The sequence below is a fragment of the Cydia pomonella genome, chromosome 8, assembly GCF_033807575.1.
Source record: "Cydia pomonella isolate Wapato2018A chromosome 8, ilCydPomo1, whole genome shotgun sequence".
NCBI lineage: Eukaryota > Metazoa > Arthropoda > Insecta > Lepidoptera > Tortricidae > Cydia > Cydia pomonella.
The window spans coordinates 9,525,924-9,540,443 of record NC_084710.1 but is presented as its reverse complement, the minus strand read 5'-3'; the positions used below and the strand labels follow the sequence as shown (position 1 = coordinate 9,540,443).

Sequence of the window (14,520 nt, the reverse complement as noted above, 5' to 3'; positions counted from 1 at the left end):
AGACATCATTCTTTTTTGCAGTTTTTACCTATATGGTAAATAATATCAATCAATCAATCAATCATTTATTATTTCGTCATCATAGGTGTAAAATACATTTAGTACAGGTGATAGGGTGTTTGGTATTAGAGTGTAATAGGTACAGTATAATATAAAAATGAAAAACAATATTACGTGGTAACAACAAAAACAACTTGCGTCGGGCAGCGCAGAATAAATTCCGTCTGGCTCGCGGGCGATGTCGACGGAACGGCGCGCAATGAGCGAGCGCACGAGTCTCGCGTCTGTGTGCGCGCACTCACACTTAGATAGCTCCGGCTCCCGCCCACCGCAGCGCGACAGAAACATAGCTTCAAAAATTCGAGATTTGAAAAGTTGCTCAGCTAGGAATTGCTCTTAATTTCAAGGTTGCATTCTTGAGCTTAAATTAAGTAACTTTCTCAAAGACACCGGTATTCTAATTAACTCCATTTCGGAGATAATCAATAATTTATTTTTATCTTATAAGGCCCTCACGAGCGTATACTCTTGCCTTTGGGCCTGTTTACATATCTATTTATTGTTTAGTACGAGTGTGTAAATTTGCTACTAAAAGTAAATACTATCTCCGACGATTGATGTTCGAAATGACATTGATATGTCATAGTTTTCAATTGGTTGGTTGAATTAAATGTAATGCCCGTGTTACAACAACGCTATATGCAACATATAATTACTTTTTATAAAAAAAAATATATACACCGTGTTTTTATTGAATTCCGTTAACTCCGGGGTATGGATAAGAACGTCTAAGGAAACTAAATGCCAATTTTTTAATGGCATAGGTAATTTAAAAAAAATATATATTTATATATAATATATATATTTATTTAGTTTCCTTAAACGTACTTATCCATACCCCGGAGTTGACCCCTCAGTTTATTCGTTATTAATTTTGCAAATTGACGAGTAGTGCACGGCATTAAGTCCCCACCAAATATTCCGGCAAGCAATTATGCAATACAGTTAGGTATACCTATCTAAAACTAAACTATAAGTACACTTGCATACCCCGCAAAATTGCACTTAATGACTTAATTTATAATGTGTCCATGCTATTTTTGCAACTCGCTATACCTACCTAGGAACCAACATTGAAAAATGTTATCTGTCTCTATCGCTCTTGCATATTTAAGCAATAGAGAGGCATATAGAGTAAATTTGAATTGTGTTTTTCGCGGTAGGGCCTCTGTAGTAGGGTAGAGAATGCTCCTACATACAGTCAACCAAATTGAATTCTGGTTTGCTGGGAACTGGTCACAATGACCTTGTGACTTGGTCAATCTTCACAGTGGATTGTTAGGAAGAACAAAGTAAACTTTTTAACATGAACATGTAACAATGTACAGTACAGGATGCTTGGTTCACGAGTCCAACTTGCACTCGGTGAAATTATGAGTAAAAAAATCATAAGTAGCAGCTGTAATTTAGTACATCTATCTATGTTCCAAACAAAATGACACAAATCCAAAAGTTTCATTGAAATAAACAAAGTTTACTTTAATATTTCTGAAAGCTGCAGAGTGACTTTAACTTCTTACTCCCAATCTCACTTTAAGATCACCCACCAACAGACATTTATTGTTGTGTCTGAATTCGGTTTTTGATTTAACCCTCTATAGGGCAACTGTCTCCAAAAAGACCACCCTATAACATCATCTGTTTGTAATTTTTTCTTGTTTAGAATTTTAGGACTATAGATTGGCCATGAGGTTTGACTGTTTTGTCTGTTAAAGCGTTAAATAAAACTTTAATAATTTTTTACTTTTTTAACTAACGGCATTATGATAATGGGCTAATGGCCTCCTAGCCTAATTGGTAGTGACCCTGCCTACAAGATCCTGGGTTTGAATCCCAGTAAGGGCATTTATTTATTTAATCTTTATTGCACAAAAGAAAACCTTATAGTACAAAAGGTGGACTTAAGGATTTATTTGTGTGTTTATCATGAATTGAATATATGTTCCTAAGTTACGGATGTTATCTATGTTTATTCATATGTATTCGCCTAATGTCCATAGTACAGGCTTTGCTTAGTTTGGGGCTAGGTCAATCTGTGTAAGGTTGTCCCCAAATCATTATTTTTTTAACTTATCATTCTCATTTGACATTAGAACAAGTTGCACACACCTTCACACATATACAATTAAAAAGATTCCTTTGAATCTTAATACTGAAACACACATATAGGCCATACAGCAAAACAATGACCTACTTCCCGCACCAAAAATAGGTAACCAAATGCAAGTAATTTATGTGAATGGGATGCAGTCTATTAACTAGGATAGGTTCTTCGAGAAGAATTTATTATTCATAAAAATTTTAGCTCACTAACACAAAAATAGAGGAGTCAAAATAACTATGATATTTCTGAGAAACTAGCACAGACTTCTGTCCTGTCTCCGCTCAAGCCCACTGTTGCTGTGTTATTTTTAAATTTAGAACAGTTCCCTAGACAACTCACATGCGCCCAGTGTCGTGTTAGCAATTTTCATAAACGGTTCTACAAGTTACTCTTGAGATCTGTGACCAAAAGCCAGCCTTTCCAATTTTTATAATCTATAAGCTTATTAGCTGTACGTAATCCAAATTTATCTCATCTGGTGCGCCTATAAATAGGTATCAGTAAACCCTGGTAATAAATGATAACGCGACGCGTGTCATAATCAATTAGGCGCTTATATAGACTCAACACGAGCAGCTGACGACGACACAATGTAAACAAAATTACGGAATTGCAGGTCGGCTCTACACCTGTGCGCGAGCAACAGGTGAAAATATTTTCACACGAACACCGGTTAGAGATCTCACTGGGACACGAGAAACCTGACCGGCTCTCGAATCCCGTCAAAAACCCACTTTCACAGCACTCGGCAGTCTAAAATCTTGAAAACACCGTCACATACCAAACATAACACTTACACGTAAGGTAACATAAAACGATAAATACCTTTTCCTTCGCCCGTCCGGCATGTTTTTGCACTGATTTCGCGATTAACGCACTTTTACTTTCAGCCATTTTAATCACTGTTTCATTACCGACCGTCTTTATTTCGATACACCATCAATCTGCACCCAGATTTGGTTGCAGCTCTATACTGTCACACGTCAAAATCCAAATGCGTGTTACCCTGAGAAAGGCACTCTGGCGGACTGAACATAATTCTTGTTTCTAGTTGCTAATGTCAACGATAGATGGCTCTTGGCGCTATATTGAAACATATTTAATCATTTTAAACTAGATGGCGTCTTAGGAAGCGTCCATTTCGTTTATGTTTATTTACAATCAGATTTGCAGTAACATGAAATGGCGCTAAACTCAAAATTGACTAAACAATCTGCCCAAAAATGTAAAAGGCAAATCTGCAAAAAGCATACAGTAAATAAATAAAAAAATGGTTGTCTGTCAAAACGTCAACGTCAAACGTCAAAACTATGGAAGGTGGAGGCAAGGAAAGGAATCTCCATGTCATATACCAAAAAGTGTCATCAAAAAACCTTAAATAGGTGGCGCTACAATACCTAGAGTACTTCAACAAAAAAATCAAATCATAGACAGCGCACTTCACTCCGTCAATATCGCCTAGGTTCTTAACTACTCTAGCGCTACTCTGGCGAGATTTGGAACTATTATTTATAGCTGACAGCTGGATACTTTTGCAACAGGGCTATAACCGCGAAAATCGAAGTTCGTCAATTGCGGGCATTTTTCTCTGTCGCTCTACTTATGTCTTAGTGAGAGTAAAAGAGAAAGATCCCAGCAATTTGCAAATTTCGTTTTTCGCGGTAGGCCCCCAGTTCTATCATAAGAGATTTCTCTCCTCATAAATCCACACTCCTTGGATTATATGCTCTTTGCGTTACACCATCGTTACATAGTTAGGTTGGCAGAACTGCCACACTATATAATTTTGTTTGAACCACGTTTGAACAATATTTTTGCTACCATCAAACGCTACATGTTCATTCCTAATTGTATACCGTATCTGTTCTATTTACAAACAAATTTGACAAATTGACAATCTTGCATTGAAATTTTAGAAGATTCTTCTTATTTTGTTTTTATAGCACCGCTAACGAACGGTTTCCAGCGGAGTTTATTATTTTTACTACAATGGTACAATACTAATTTATTTCTATTTTATTTACATTGTATTAGAGCTTTTAATAATCAAAATTTTTATTTAAGCAACCTCAAAACGAGCTAACGCGGAATGCTATATTCCGCGCCCGTAAAGCGGAGCTAGATTACTTCCAGAGGGCCTTGGACACACAATGGCTAAACAATCGAATGGCTGACGGCCGCATGGGTCGTTGCCTGGCCCTCATAGAGAAGGAAGCTCAGATGGAGAAGGACTTCCAAGAGGTAAGTTATAGGTTACAAATTTTGGCGGGCTGAATGTTTTCTTTGCTGCCTCGGTTTGTTCTTTATTATATCATATTGAATCCTCAAAACCTAGACAAATCAACAATGCCATACTTCTATCATAAAGCTGATTATATTAAAGGGCTTGCCTAGAAAGATACACTCCAATGATAACGCTCTTTCGTATATTGCATGTCAATGATGAATTGCCGTAATAAAATAATACAGAATAAAATAGCAACACAAGTAGAGGTAGGCGACAGCAGTCTTATTGCTAAAAAGTGATCTGTTCCAGACCACCTTTAGGTAAGGTTAGGTTGAGGTTCAAACTTTAGGTTGCTATAATTCCCAAAGTTGTTCATTTTAGAGAACAGATCATGCAGCAATTGTCAATGCTCGAGCTAAAAAAGAAGCAGACCTTGCCAGTGAAGTGGCTAAAGTCCGTCATGAAGAAGCTACTGAACTGCTGCGTCGCCACTACCTGCGGGAGCGAGATCCAGAGCTGCGAATGCTGATGAAGAAACTGCAAGCTGGTTATGTGTGCCGGGATCTGCGGCAACAGATAATGCATAATGAATATAGGAGGCTGCAGGAAAAGGTGAGCAAGAAGAATAACTGTGACAGACAGATAGACATGACTTAGGGTTCTTTTATTGCCAAATGGAAAAATTGGCCAAAATTGGCTATGGAACCATTGAAATTGAATCTTCCACTTGTCAAGCTCCCAAAAACAGGACCCTTCCTGTCCCCTGAATGAGATATTGGATGCTTCCAACAACAAGAAGGAGAAAGACATATTGGTCAATAGGTTAGGTTCTGTTTGCATATGAAGTATACAAAATACTGTTATTATGTTCAAGTGTGTAAGGTTAGGTGTTAAATAATAAATACTGGCTTTAGGCTGAAGAAGACCGGGCCAATTCCACCCTCCTATCTGCCTTGGGCGATGACCAGAAAGCAAAAGAAAAAGCACAGCAGAAGATACAGCAAACTGCAGCATACTGTCAGGAACTGCAGCAGCAGTTGGTGAACAGGCAGAGGCAGAGACAGTGCCAGTATGAAGATGCGCTCATTGAGCAGAAAATGCTTGATGATGTCATGAGAACCATTGCTGATGAGGACCAGAGGTAAGACCTTTATTACATCCTTAATCTTCATTCTAAAAGCTCCTCTACATGATGGCCTATCGTACGCCAGTCTAAGGGATACAGCTATGCAGTGGAATGAGATAGCAATATTGAGGCGAGCTCATATTCGACACGGTTTCCCATCACTAAAACCGGCGGCCCTTCGCCAATCCCTAGTTTCCGGGAATCGCCTACGAGCGCCGCGCGCGCGCCGCCTCGGCAGCCAGTGCGAGCCAGACACTTCTAGCGAGCGGTCACGCTTCTCGTCCCTACGCTCGCCGCTCTCGCGAGTGCGATATACGTACCGAACCGACGCGAGTGATATTGTTATTATTGTACCGAGATCGTTCTTTGTGATTAGTTATCCAATAAATAATTGCAATCTTGCTCGTGGGTTTCTATTATAATAACCACTCAAAGGAACCCACAATATCACTTGCTCCCTCTAACTCCCCTCTGCGTCCCTTGGACTGGCCTACGCTGGGCCATCGTGTAGAGGAGCCAAAACACATGAAGACACGCCTCGCCTGAGGCATCCTGGCCGCGCATGAATTTGCCTCGCGCGATGCCCATCTACACAGGCAGAGCAATTTTGAGTAGACCCATCCCTTCTATTATCCAACCAACCCCCTTAGGACATTAAACTTTACCTATACTACACATAATGTGTGGAAGATACTGCTTTACTAGTAGTAACAATTCTTAAGAAAAAGAGTTGCAAAAGAATATTTACTGAGTTGGCTGATTGGCCAGGTCTTTTAATTAGGAGCAATTGCCTTGGGACCTATATAGGTGTTGCTTTTAATTTATTAATTCTGAGTTTCTGTGCTCTCGTGTAATGTCAAATTGTAGGGGAAATAAGTGCAACTTTTGTCTCAGAAAGGTTGTGCAGCTTGGTAGCCAGAGGCGGCATTAGGCGTGGGCCATCGCCTACGGCCTCGCGGTCCGAGGGGCCTCGCGCCTTGAATAAGTATACCTCGGCCACAATGTAAAAATTTTCGTATTCTTGCGCCACCAGAGGGCTTCGCTAAACGTACCTTGCCCACATAAAATTTTGCCCCCGCACTGATTAGTACAATTGTTCCTTGGATCATATTAAGCTAATTTAATGCTCTAGCCACGATATTAACTCTTGGGCTTACCTTTTTCGTATATATTAGGGACGTTGAATTCATTTATGAATTAACTCCTTTCACATTTTAAGTACTTATACAAAAAAAATGGATTTTTATCCAAAAAACGAAAATTAGCTGTTTTAATTTTTCTTCCATACAAACTTTCACCTCCCTACATGACCAGTGGTTAGGGTTCTTCTGCAGCTCGGGCTTTGGCCTCCGTTTTCGAGACAAATCAACATTGGTTCGTGTCCATACTACACTCGGCTTAACGCCTCGCATGAAATTTAACCTCACTGAGACCCTTCCATATCGAGCCATAGGGCTGCTGGGACAGGTTTCTGTCAGCTTCGCCTATGCGAAGCTGTCAGAAACCTGTCCCATCCTTTCTCTCTACGAAATCCTGGATCTGCGCCTGATTGGGACTCAAATTAAAATGAAGGTAGATACTATCGTGTGTATAAATTGCGTTATTTCTATTGAAATATTTTCGGGCTACGCTACGCTCGCTAGATAATTTTCAATCATTGTCAACTTACAATTCTTCAATAATTATACCGTCGTCATTACTACGAACGCAGAAGGTACAGCATATGGTCAAGATATTTTACATTTGAAGTCTAGGTAGTATGGCCAAATATGTATCTCAATTTTCAGGGAGCTGAAACAGAAGCGAGATCTCATGGAGAAAACGCAACGCGAGATGGTGACCTTCAAAAAAGCTCGCGAAGCATGGCGAGCCAAGCAACGCGCGCTCGCTATTCAGGAGGAGGAGGCCATAGAGAAACAAAAGCAGGCCGCCGCCGACCGCAGCGCTTCTATGTGAGTGACTAAGGCCTTTGAGGCGCTTTCCCAACCTGTCAGGAAAAAAATGCTGCACTGACGAGTCTGGAAAGGGCTATACCAAGGGTCACTGATAAAATGACCATCACGGTCCGTTTCTACTTAAGTTTATTAAATAAGCAAAACAATCCTCCAAGGCTCCAATACGATACGCCATTTGGTGACTCCTATATGCTTCTAATGTATTATCCTGGTAGTTTTAAAGACCACAACGTTAGATAGCGATGTTCGTGTAGGCGTGTGTCGCATGGTGAGTCAAGCAATGCTCCCTCGCTAGACTGGAAGCCTAGGAGCAGGTAGCCATAGATATACAACAGCAGGTCGCTACTGACTCCAACGCTTCTGTAACTGTCTCGCGTCCAATAGCCTGGTAACTTAAAGTACTTTAGGACCTCGAGTTTGAGGGTTAGAAATGCTGGATGCCGATATTCAAGTAGCACATCAGGAATTGAAGCGTCGTTTCCTGACCATTTCCCTCGGGCCTATTACCTGTTAAAGATTTTGTATAGGTACCGTGGTGGAATACGCACTTTAATATTAGATGTTTAAAGATGTGCCAAGGAAATTAAGTGTTAACTACGAATAAACTAAAATAGTGCCTACATTTTTTTGAAATAAATAAAAACATGATCATTATTTTACAGCACTGCAGAAAGAGAACGCTGTGAGAGAATTAAAGAGGAAATAAACGCAAAAATATGTGCTAAAATCATGGCAGACGAGGTAATGCAACTTGTGCAAAATGTTAAATATTTATATGAAGTTCATTATTTTTTTGACAATCCACCTCTATTTCAAATTCTCTTAGGTTCAAACGCAGGTTCAAAACCTAGTGTTGAATGTAATCAGCTAATTATTTGGGTACTAATGGGTTTTCCGGATCGTATGTATGAAACATTTGATATCTATCAATTGCTTTTCGGTGAAAGAAAACATTGTGAGGTAATGGGACTATCTAAACCAATAAGGCCTAGTTTTTCTAAATTTACAGCATTCCTATTTTCAACTTTGCATGCGATCGAGCATTGCAATTCGTATTTAAAGCGAAGGTACATTTCAATAGCTCTGTGAAACAGCCCTCTTTCGATTTAAACGAACGAACTTAACCAAAACAGACTTAAATGAGGATTCCTTTTATCAGGCGGAGCGTCAAGATCGCGACAATGTAATCAAATTGTTACAAGAGCACGAATTACTAGAGAAACAGATCCAGGACGACATAGCGGCGGGTCGCAAGCAGGAGTACGTGAGGGCCAGCACCATGACCGACCTCACGGCGCAGATGGACCTCAAAAAGAAAGAAATTGAACTGGAGAAACAGAGGCAGTTCGAGTTTAGGAAGGAGGTAGGTTTAGATTATGGAGTATTGTGACCTTTATAGATAAAAAAAAAGTTTGTTTTAATACTCGTACCAAGGCTCATTTATGAACAATGCGTGTCCTAACCGGCGGAGTCCGAAATTCACTCGTACCGGGTGTTTTTAACGTTTAAACCCCATTTCGACGGGTCAAGAACTTGCATGCGATATTAGATACATTGCTAACTACAGAGTATAATGAATCCAGTCGATCGATCAAATACCGCAATGTAACGAAAATCGTATGCAATTTCTTGAACTTTAGTAATATACTGAACACTTTTTTATGGGAGTACAACCACGAAGTCGCATAAATTTGACAATCCTAGCATGAATGAACGGCGAATTATAGTCTTCCGCTTGTCTTGTTTTCGTTGTTGGGATCAGGAGCAACAAAAACAAATCAAATCTCTTCTTATTTTTTTGGTTGGTGGTCGAGTACTCCTGTGATAACGTACCTATGGCTTAATTTATTTGTTTCATGGCTGACTCTGAAATCGTTATTTACGATACAAGTACGGAAAGTAGGAAAATTAAAACACGACCGAAGGGAATGTTTAAAATCGACACGAGTTGCGAATATCCTATTCGCACGTGTATCATACAACTTTTTACAGCACATATAGCCCTTTAAACTTTTGACATAGGCACGGAAAGTGCTCATTCCCGCACTAGTGTGTTAATAGTACATTACGATACAAGTGCGAAAAATAGGAAATCCGCAACGAGGGGGATAAATTAAAACATGACCGAAGGTATTCGCACATGTATCGTACAACATTTTACAGTATTTATTGCTGTTTAAATTCATTAATGTGCTAATTATAGCACTAGTGCGGTAAAGTAGCACCATATGTACTGTAAATAACTATTTCAACACACTTGCTCAAAACGACGTTTTTATTCCACCGATTTTTGGCTCATAATCCTAGATATTAAACACGCGTGCTTTTTCAGTATATTATAACACTCGTGCTTTTTCATTATATTATCCGACTTTGTTAAGAGGTAACCGATTGCTAATAATATGCATGGAAACGGAGCCTTCTTAATTAGGTCGAGTAATACTCTTTTTTTTTTAACCAACTATAAGGTTTCAAATGTTAGTTCAAAGAGGTTTTATCACACCAAACATAATTTATAGATTAAATTATCTCGTAAATTACATTAATGAATAAATATAACATTTTATTGATTTGATCTCCATCCGTCGAATAGAAATACGGAAATCTTAGCTTTTTTAATTTTTTGTCATTGGCTGCTTGTCGATTTCGTTAGCGCCTTTGCCTTGCGCGCGCATTGAAATCGTGCGTAAAAAAATAATATCGCGCCAGCCAATTTCCGTATTTGTCATAAAATTGGTATAGTTTTGCATGTTTTTAGTTTATATATTGACGAAATTGAAGAACACATAAAATTGACGCTGCCAGTAATACTAATAGAGGAAAGAGCCGAGAACGATAGCCTTTAACCATCAAAATCGGGTGAAAAATAATTAGCGGCATATGAAACTTTTATTCAATGGAAAATCAGCAAAAACGCCCAGTCTTTCTTGGAAAACGTGTTGGTAGCTTACTTCAATGAACTGGCGAATAAGTGCCATAAGCCCAGCACGCTTTGGTGCAATTATTCGATGTTAAAACTGTAGGTAAGCCATTTTGAATATTGTACTTTTACTGTATTTACAAAAAAAGTTTTGTTTTTTCCTCGCAAGTGTGTTGAAAAACGTCGTATGAAACGCGTATGCTATGGTCATTACACACATCGGCTTTCTTATTGCGCGCTCGCTTACAGCTCGCGCGCACAATGTCGCCTCGTATGTAATGACCAACTTAGCACACTTGTATCATAATGTACTATTAACGTATCGGAAATATTTGGCAGAGTCAATGTAAATAACTTTACTCTAAGACTACACTCTAAAAAAAATGTTTTCAGTCAGAAGCCAAGCTAGCGGCTCTGGACGCGAAAGAGCACGAAAAAGAACGTATAAAGAAAGAGAAAGCGCGTCAGTACTCGATAGACCTGAAACAGCAGATAGAGGACAACGCGAGAAGGAGGGAGAGCGAGCGACGTCTCGAGGATGCGAGGGCAAAAGCTGTCTTCGACTATTACAAGGATTGGTAAGTACCGGTATACTCGTACAGAGCAATTCAAATTGGCCAGTAAAGGGAAGGAAAATTAGAAACTAGAGTAGGTAGTTTCAGGGATAACGATAGTAGGTAGATTGTTTTGTTAAAAGAGTGGTGAAAAGCAGCAAATTCTGACGAGATATTTTGGCGCTGGATCGAAGTGAAAGTTGGAAGATATTCAACCGAGTAAAACACTAAATAAAATAAAAATGTGTATTTTCCAAAATATAACGAAATTCATACTTGTATAGTATATTTTGAGGGTATGTTCAATTAACAATTTAGGTAAAAGAATCGTTATTAATCTGGAGCTAACATCGAAATGGAAATTATACATTAAATTAGAACCGAATTTTAAAAACGCACGCACGTGTTATACTTTCAAACTGCTTCTTATAATCAACTGTCAGAGCATGAGAAATGAAAAAATAATTAAAAGCTTAAAAAAAGCTGTCATGTACAGCCGGTAATCAATAAACCATGAGGTCAGTTTTATTGAGGAACATAATGGTATATTACGAGTAGTAGAGGACCCAGGCAGATAGGAACAGGAAGGAATGGCTACCAACGTCCAGAGGAAATTGTTGCATTTCGTTTTCTTACTAAAACGATGCTATACTTAGTAAATGTTATAATGTTTGTCGGTTGTGTAATGTTTTTTTTTTCTACTCGTTGACTGTAATGGTTGAATTAAGATTTTGTATACCAAACTAAAATTGTGCACTTTTTATGTGTGGGCTCCCACTCAACTATAACATTCATTACGATACGCTGTAGTTAACAGTCAACTATATAAAAAAATTACCAATCACTTGCCGCCGCGTTCCCATAGAAAAGACTAAAAGGACGCGGGGTGTTTACAACATAATGCAGTGACCAACATAGGGTTAAGTCTCCAGCTCGGTTGTCTAATACCACGAAATGCCTACAATCATCTTCGTCTCGAGCTCATTCATTACTTTGCGCTAATGTTAAGAAATGTAATATTATTTTTGAATTTAGTCAAGTAGATTCAGCAAATATTTTTAAAACATTCAAGTCACTCAATTTAAAGAAAACGGAAGACTTATGGGGAACATCAGTTTAGTCATGTCATAGACGTAATAGCGCCTTAGCCGTAATTTATAATATTTCAATTTCACAAGGCGTATTTCCAGATTTTATGAAATATAGTAAAGTCATACCTCTTTTTAAATCGGGTGATTCGAGTGATATGACTAATTTCCGTCCAATATCAATACTTCCTGTACTAAGTAAAGTTTTTGAAAAGTTAATGTTAAATGACTTATTAGGTCACTTCAACAGACATAGATTACTTACAAGCAATCAGTTCAGTTTCACAAAGGACCGTTCCACGACCGATGCTGCTTCGGTACTCATTAAACATATTTATAATATTTGGGAAAATTTTTGTGATGCAATTGGCATATTTTGTGATCTTTCTAAAGCATTTGATTGTGTGGAGCATGGAACGCTCATTATGAAATTAGAACACTATGGTCTATCATAAAATGCCCTAAACTTTATGTCTTCCTATTTTAGCAATAGAACACAAACAGTTGTAAACAAAACCCAGTCTAGCGGAACTGTAGTCCAATTAAGAGTGCAACAAGGTTCTATTTTGGGTCCACTCCTGTTTTTGGTTTATATAAATGATTTGCCATGTATAGTAGAAAACCTTTGTGAAATAGTTCTTTTTGCTGATGATACATCACTACTTTTTAAAGTTGATCGGAAATCTACCGATTACAGTGTAATTAATAGCACACTCGTTGATACGTAACTGGTTTACTATTAACAATTTGCTTCTTAATGGTAAAAAAACCAAATGTATTAGATTTTCTTTGCCGAATGTTAAACCAGTCGAGACTAGGATACTTCTGAATAATGAATGCTTAGAGATGGTAGATAAAGCACTGTTTCTTGGTTTAACATTGGACAAAAATCTACAATGGAGAACGCTAGCTAACAAATTCAGTTCGGCCGCTTACGCAGTTAGGAGAATAAGGCAATTGACCAATGTTGAGACAGCTCGCCTTGTCTATTATAATTATTTTCATACTGTAATGTCATATGGTATTCTGGTTTGGGGCAAAGCAGCTGACATACATACTATATTTGTCTTACAAAAGAGAGCTATTCGTTCTATATATAACTTAATAGCACGTGAATCATTAAGAAAACTTTTCAAAGAAATTAATATTTTAACTGTAGCTTCCCAATACATCTATGATAGTATTATGTATGTTGTTAAGAATGTAGACTCCTTCACTAAGAATTCAGATGCCCGTAACTATAACACTAGAAATAAAAATAAGCTTTCTAGCAGAAAGTTTCGTGTCCGCAAAGTACAAAAGTCATTCGTTGGACAATGCATTCATTTTTATAACAAGTTACCTGACGATGCTTTAAGATTACCCTGGCTAATAGCTCTTAAGAATTACTTAAAATAGTCATTGATGTAGAAGGCATATTACAGAGTCGAGGACTACTTGACAGACAAACATGCATGGTCCATACCAGAAACTGTAAAAACAAGTAGCAATTAAAATAATTGTATTATGTGTATATGTAAAATCATTGTATAGGAGACATAGCTCAGGTAAGAAAGCACATCAAATATTTTTTGTAGGTATAGCAATCTGTCAGATTTATATAATGTATATTCTCATTTCTTTATTAATTTTATTTTTCTTTTCCCTTTGTAAGAATTCGATATGTTTTCTAAAAGCAACTGTATGTAATTGCATGATTTCTATAGTAATCTAAATTGTATTTTTATTCTTAATGCATGTTAATAATAAGATGTAATGTTTTGAAAAGATGTGTCCCGCCGAGTTTCTTGCCGGTCCATATTGGGATACCCTCCTCCAATTGAGGGGGGATTTAAATCTTCTCGGGTCAGAGGTGTAGGGTTAGAGCCGGTGTAGCTTTATTTGACGTTCATAAGCGCATTGTAATATGCCTACTTGAACAATAAACTTTCTCTCTTTATCTTACCGGCCGCTCGCCGAAATAATTCTCAAGTACTAAAACGAAGTTGTCCCACCAGGAAAGCAGAAGTATCGAAGGAGCGCGAGAAGATCGTCGCGGAGCACGTGCCGCCCACCCTGGGCTACATCCAGGCGGGCGTCATCGACGCGCCGGACCTGGCGGCCGTGCGCGCCGGCGCCGCGCGCGCGCCCGCGCTGGCCGCGCTCGACCTCGCCGCGCTGGCGGCCGGCGCCGGCGTCAAGCGGCATCCCAAGTGCAACGCGCAGTGCAGGGTGCTCAGGGAGTTTTAGATCCTTACACCACTTTTGTATATTTTAGTCTTGACCTCTTTTTTATACGGAATATAAGGATCATATGAATGTCCATGTCCGTCCTAAAAACACTACATTCGATAACTTTATTACTTATGTAGCATGTTTAAAAATGTGATATTTACTTATACAAATTTGATTTACCAGTATTTGTATTAAATTAACAAGTGCAGTAACAATCCAAGTTTTATTTACATGACTAACAGTTCCTGTAACAGGCTGACGATAGGCGAATT

At 38.5% G+C, this 14,520-nt stretch overlaps 3 protein-coding genes across 4 annotated transcripts in view; 1 reads left to right on the top strand and 2 right to left on the bottom strand.

The window, feature by feature from the left end:
- LOC133520513 (myc box-dependent-interacting protein 1) overlaps positions 1 to 3,183 on the bottom strand; it is a 66,647-nt gene extending 63,464 nt beyond the window's left edge. Inside the window, exon 1 of one of the 2 annotated variants that reach the window (XM_061854982.1) lies at positions 2,990 to 3,183. In XM_061854982.1, coding sequence (XP_061710966.1) covers positions 2,990 to 3,058 — 69 coding nt within the window. In that variant the 5' untranslated portion in view covers positions 3,059 to 3,183. The remainder of the gene's footprint in view (positions 1 to 2,989) is intronic. The other variant, XM_061854983.1, reaches the window with a different exon arrangement.
- LOC133520516 (uncharacterized) overlaps positions 1 to 14,520 on the bottom strand; it is a 111,604-nt gene that overhangs the window by 88,840 nt on the left and 8,244 nt on the right. The window lies entirely within an intron of this gene.
- LOC133520512 (meiosis-specific nuclear structural protein 1-like) lies at positions 3,942 to 14,463 on the top strand. The gene is made up of 9 exons (XM_061854981.1): positions 3,942 to 4,156; positions 4,229 to 4,405; positions 4,773 to 5,003; positions 5,306 to 5,532; positions 7,305 to 7,469; positions 8,135 to 8,213; positions 8,632 to 8,835; positions 10,786 to 10,970; positions 14,032 to 14,463. Exons 1-9 carry the CDS (start codon positions 4,154 to 4,156, stop codon positions 14,261 to 14,263), a joined length of 1,503 nt encoding a protein of 500 aa, XP_061710965.1. The 5' UTR covers positions 3,942 to 4,153; the 3' UTR covers positions 14,264 to 14,463.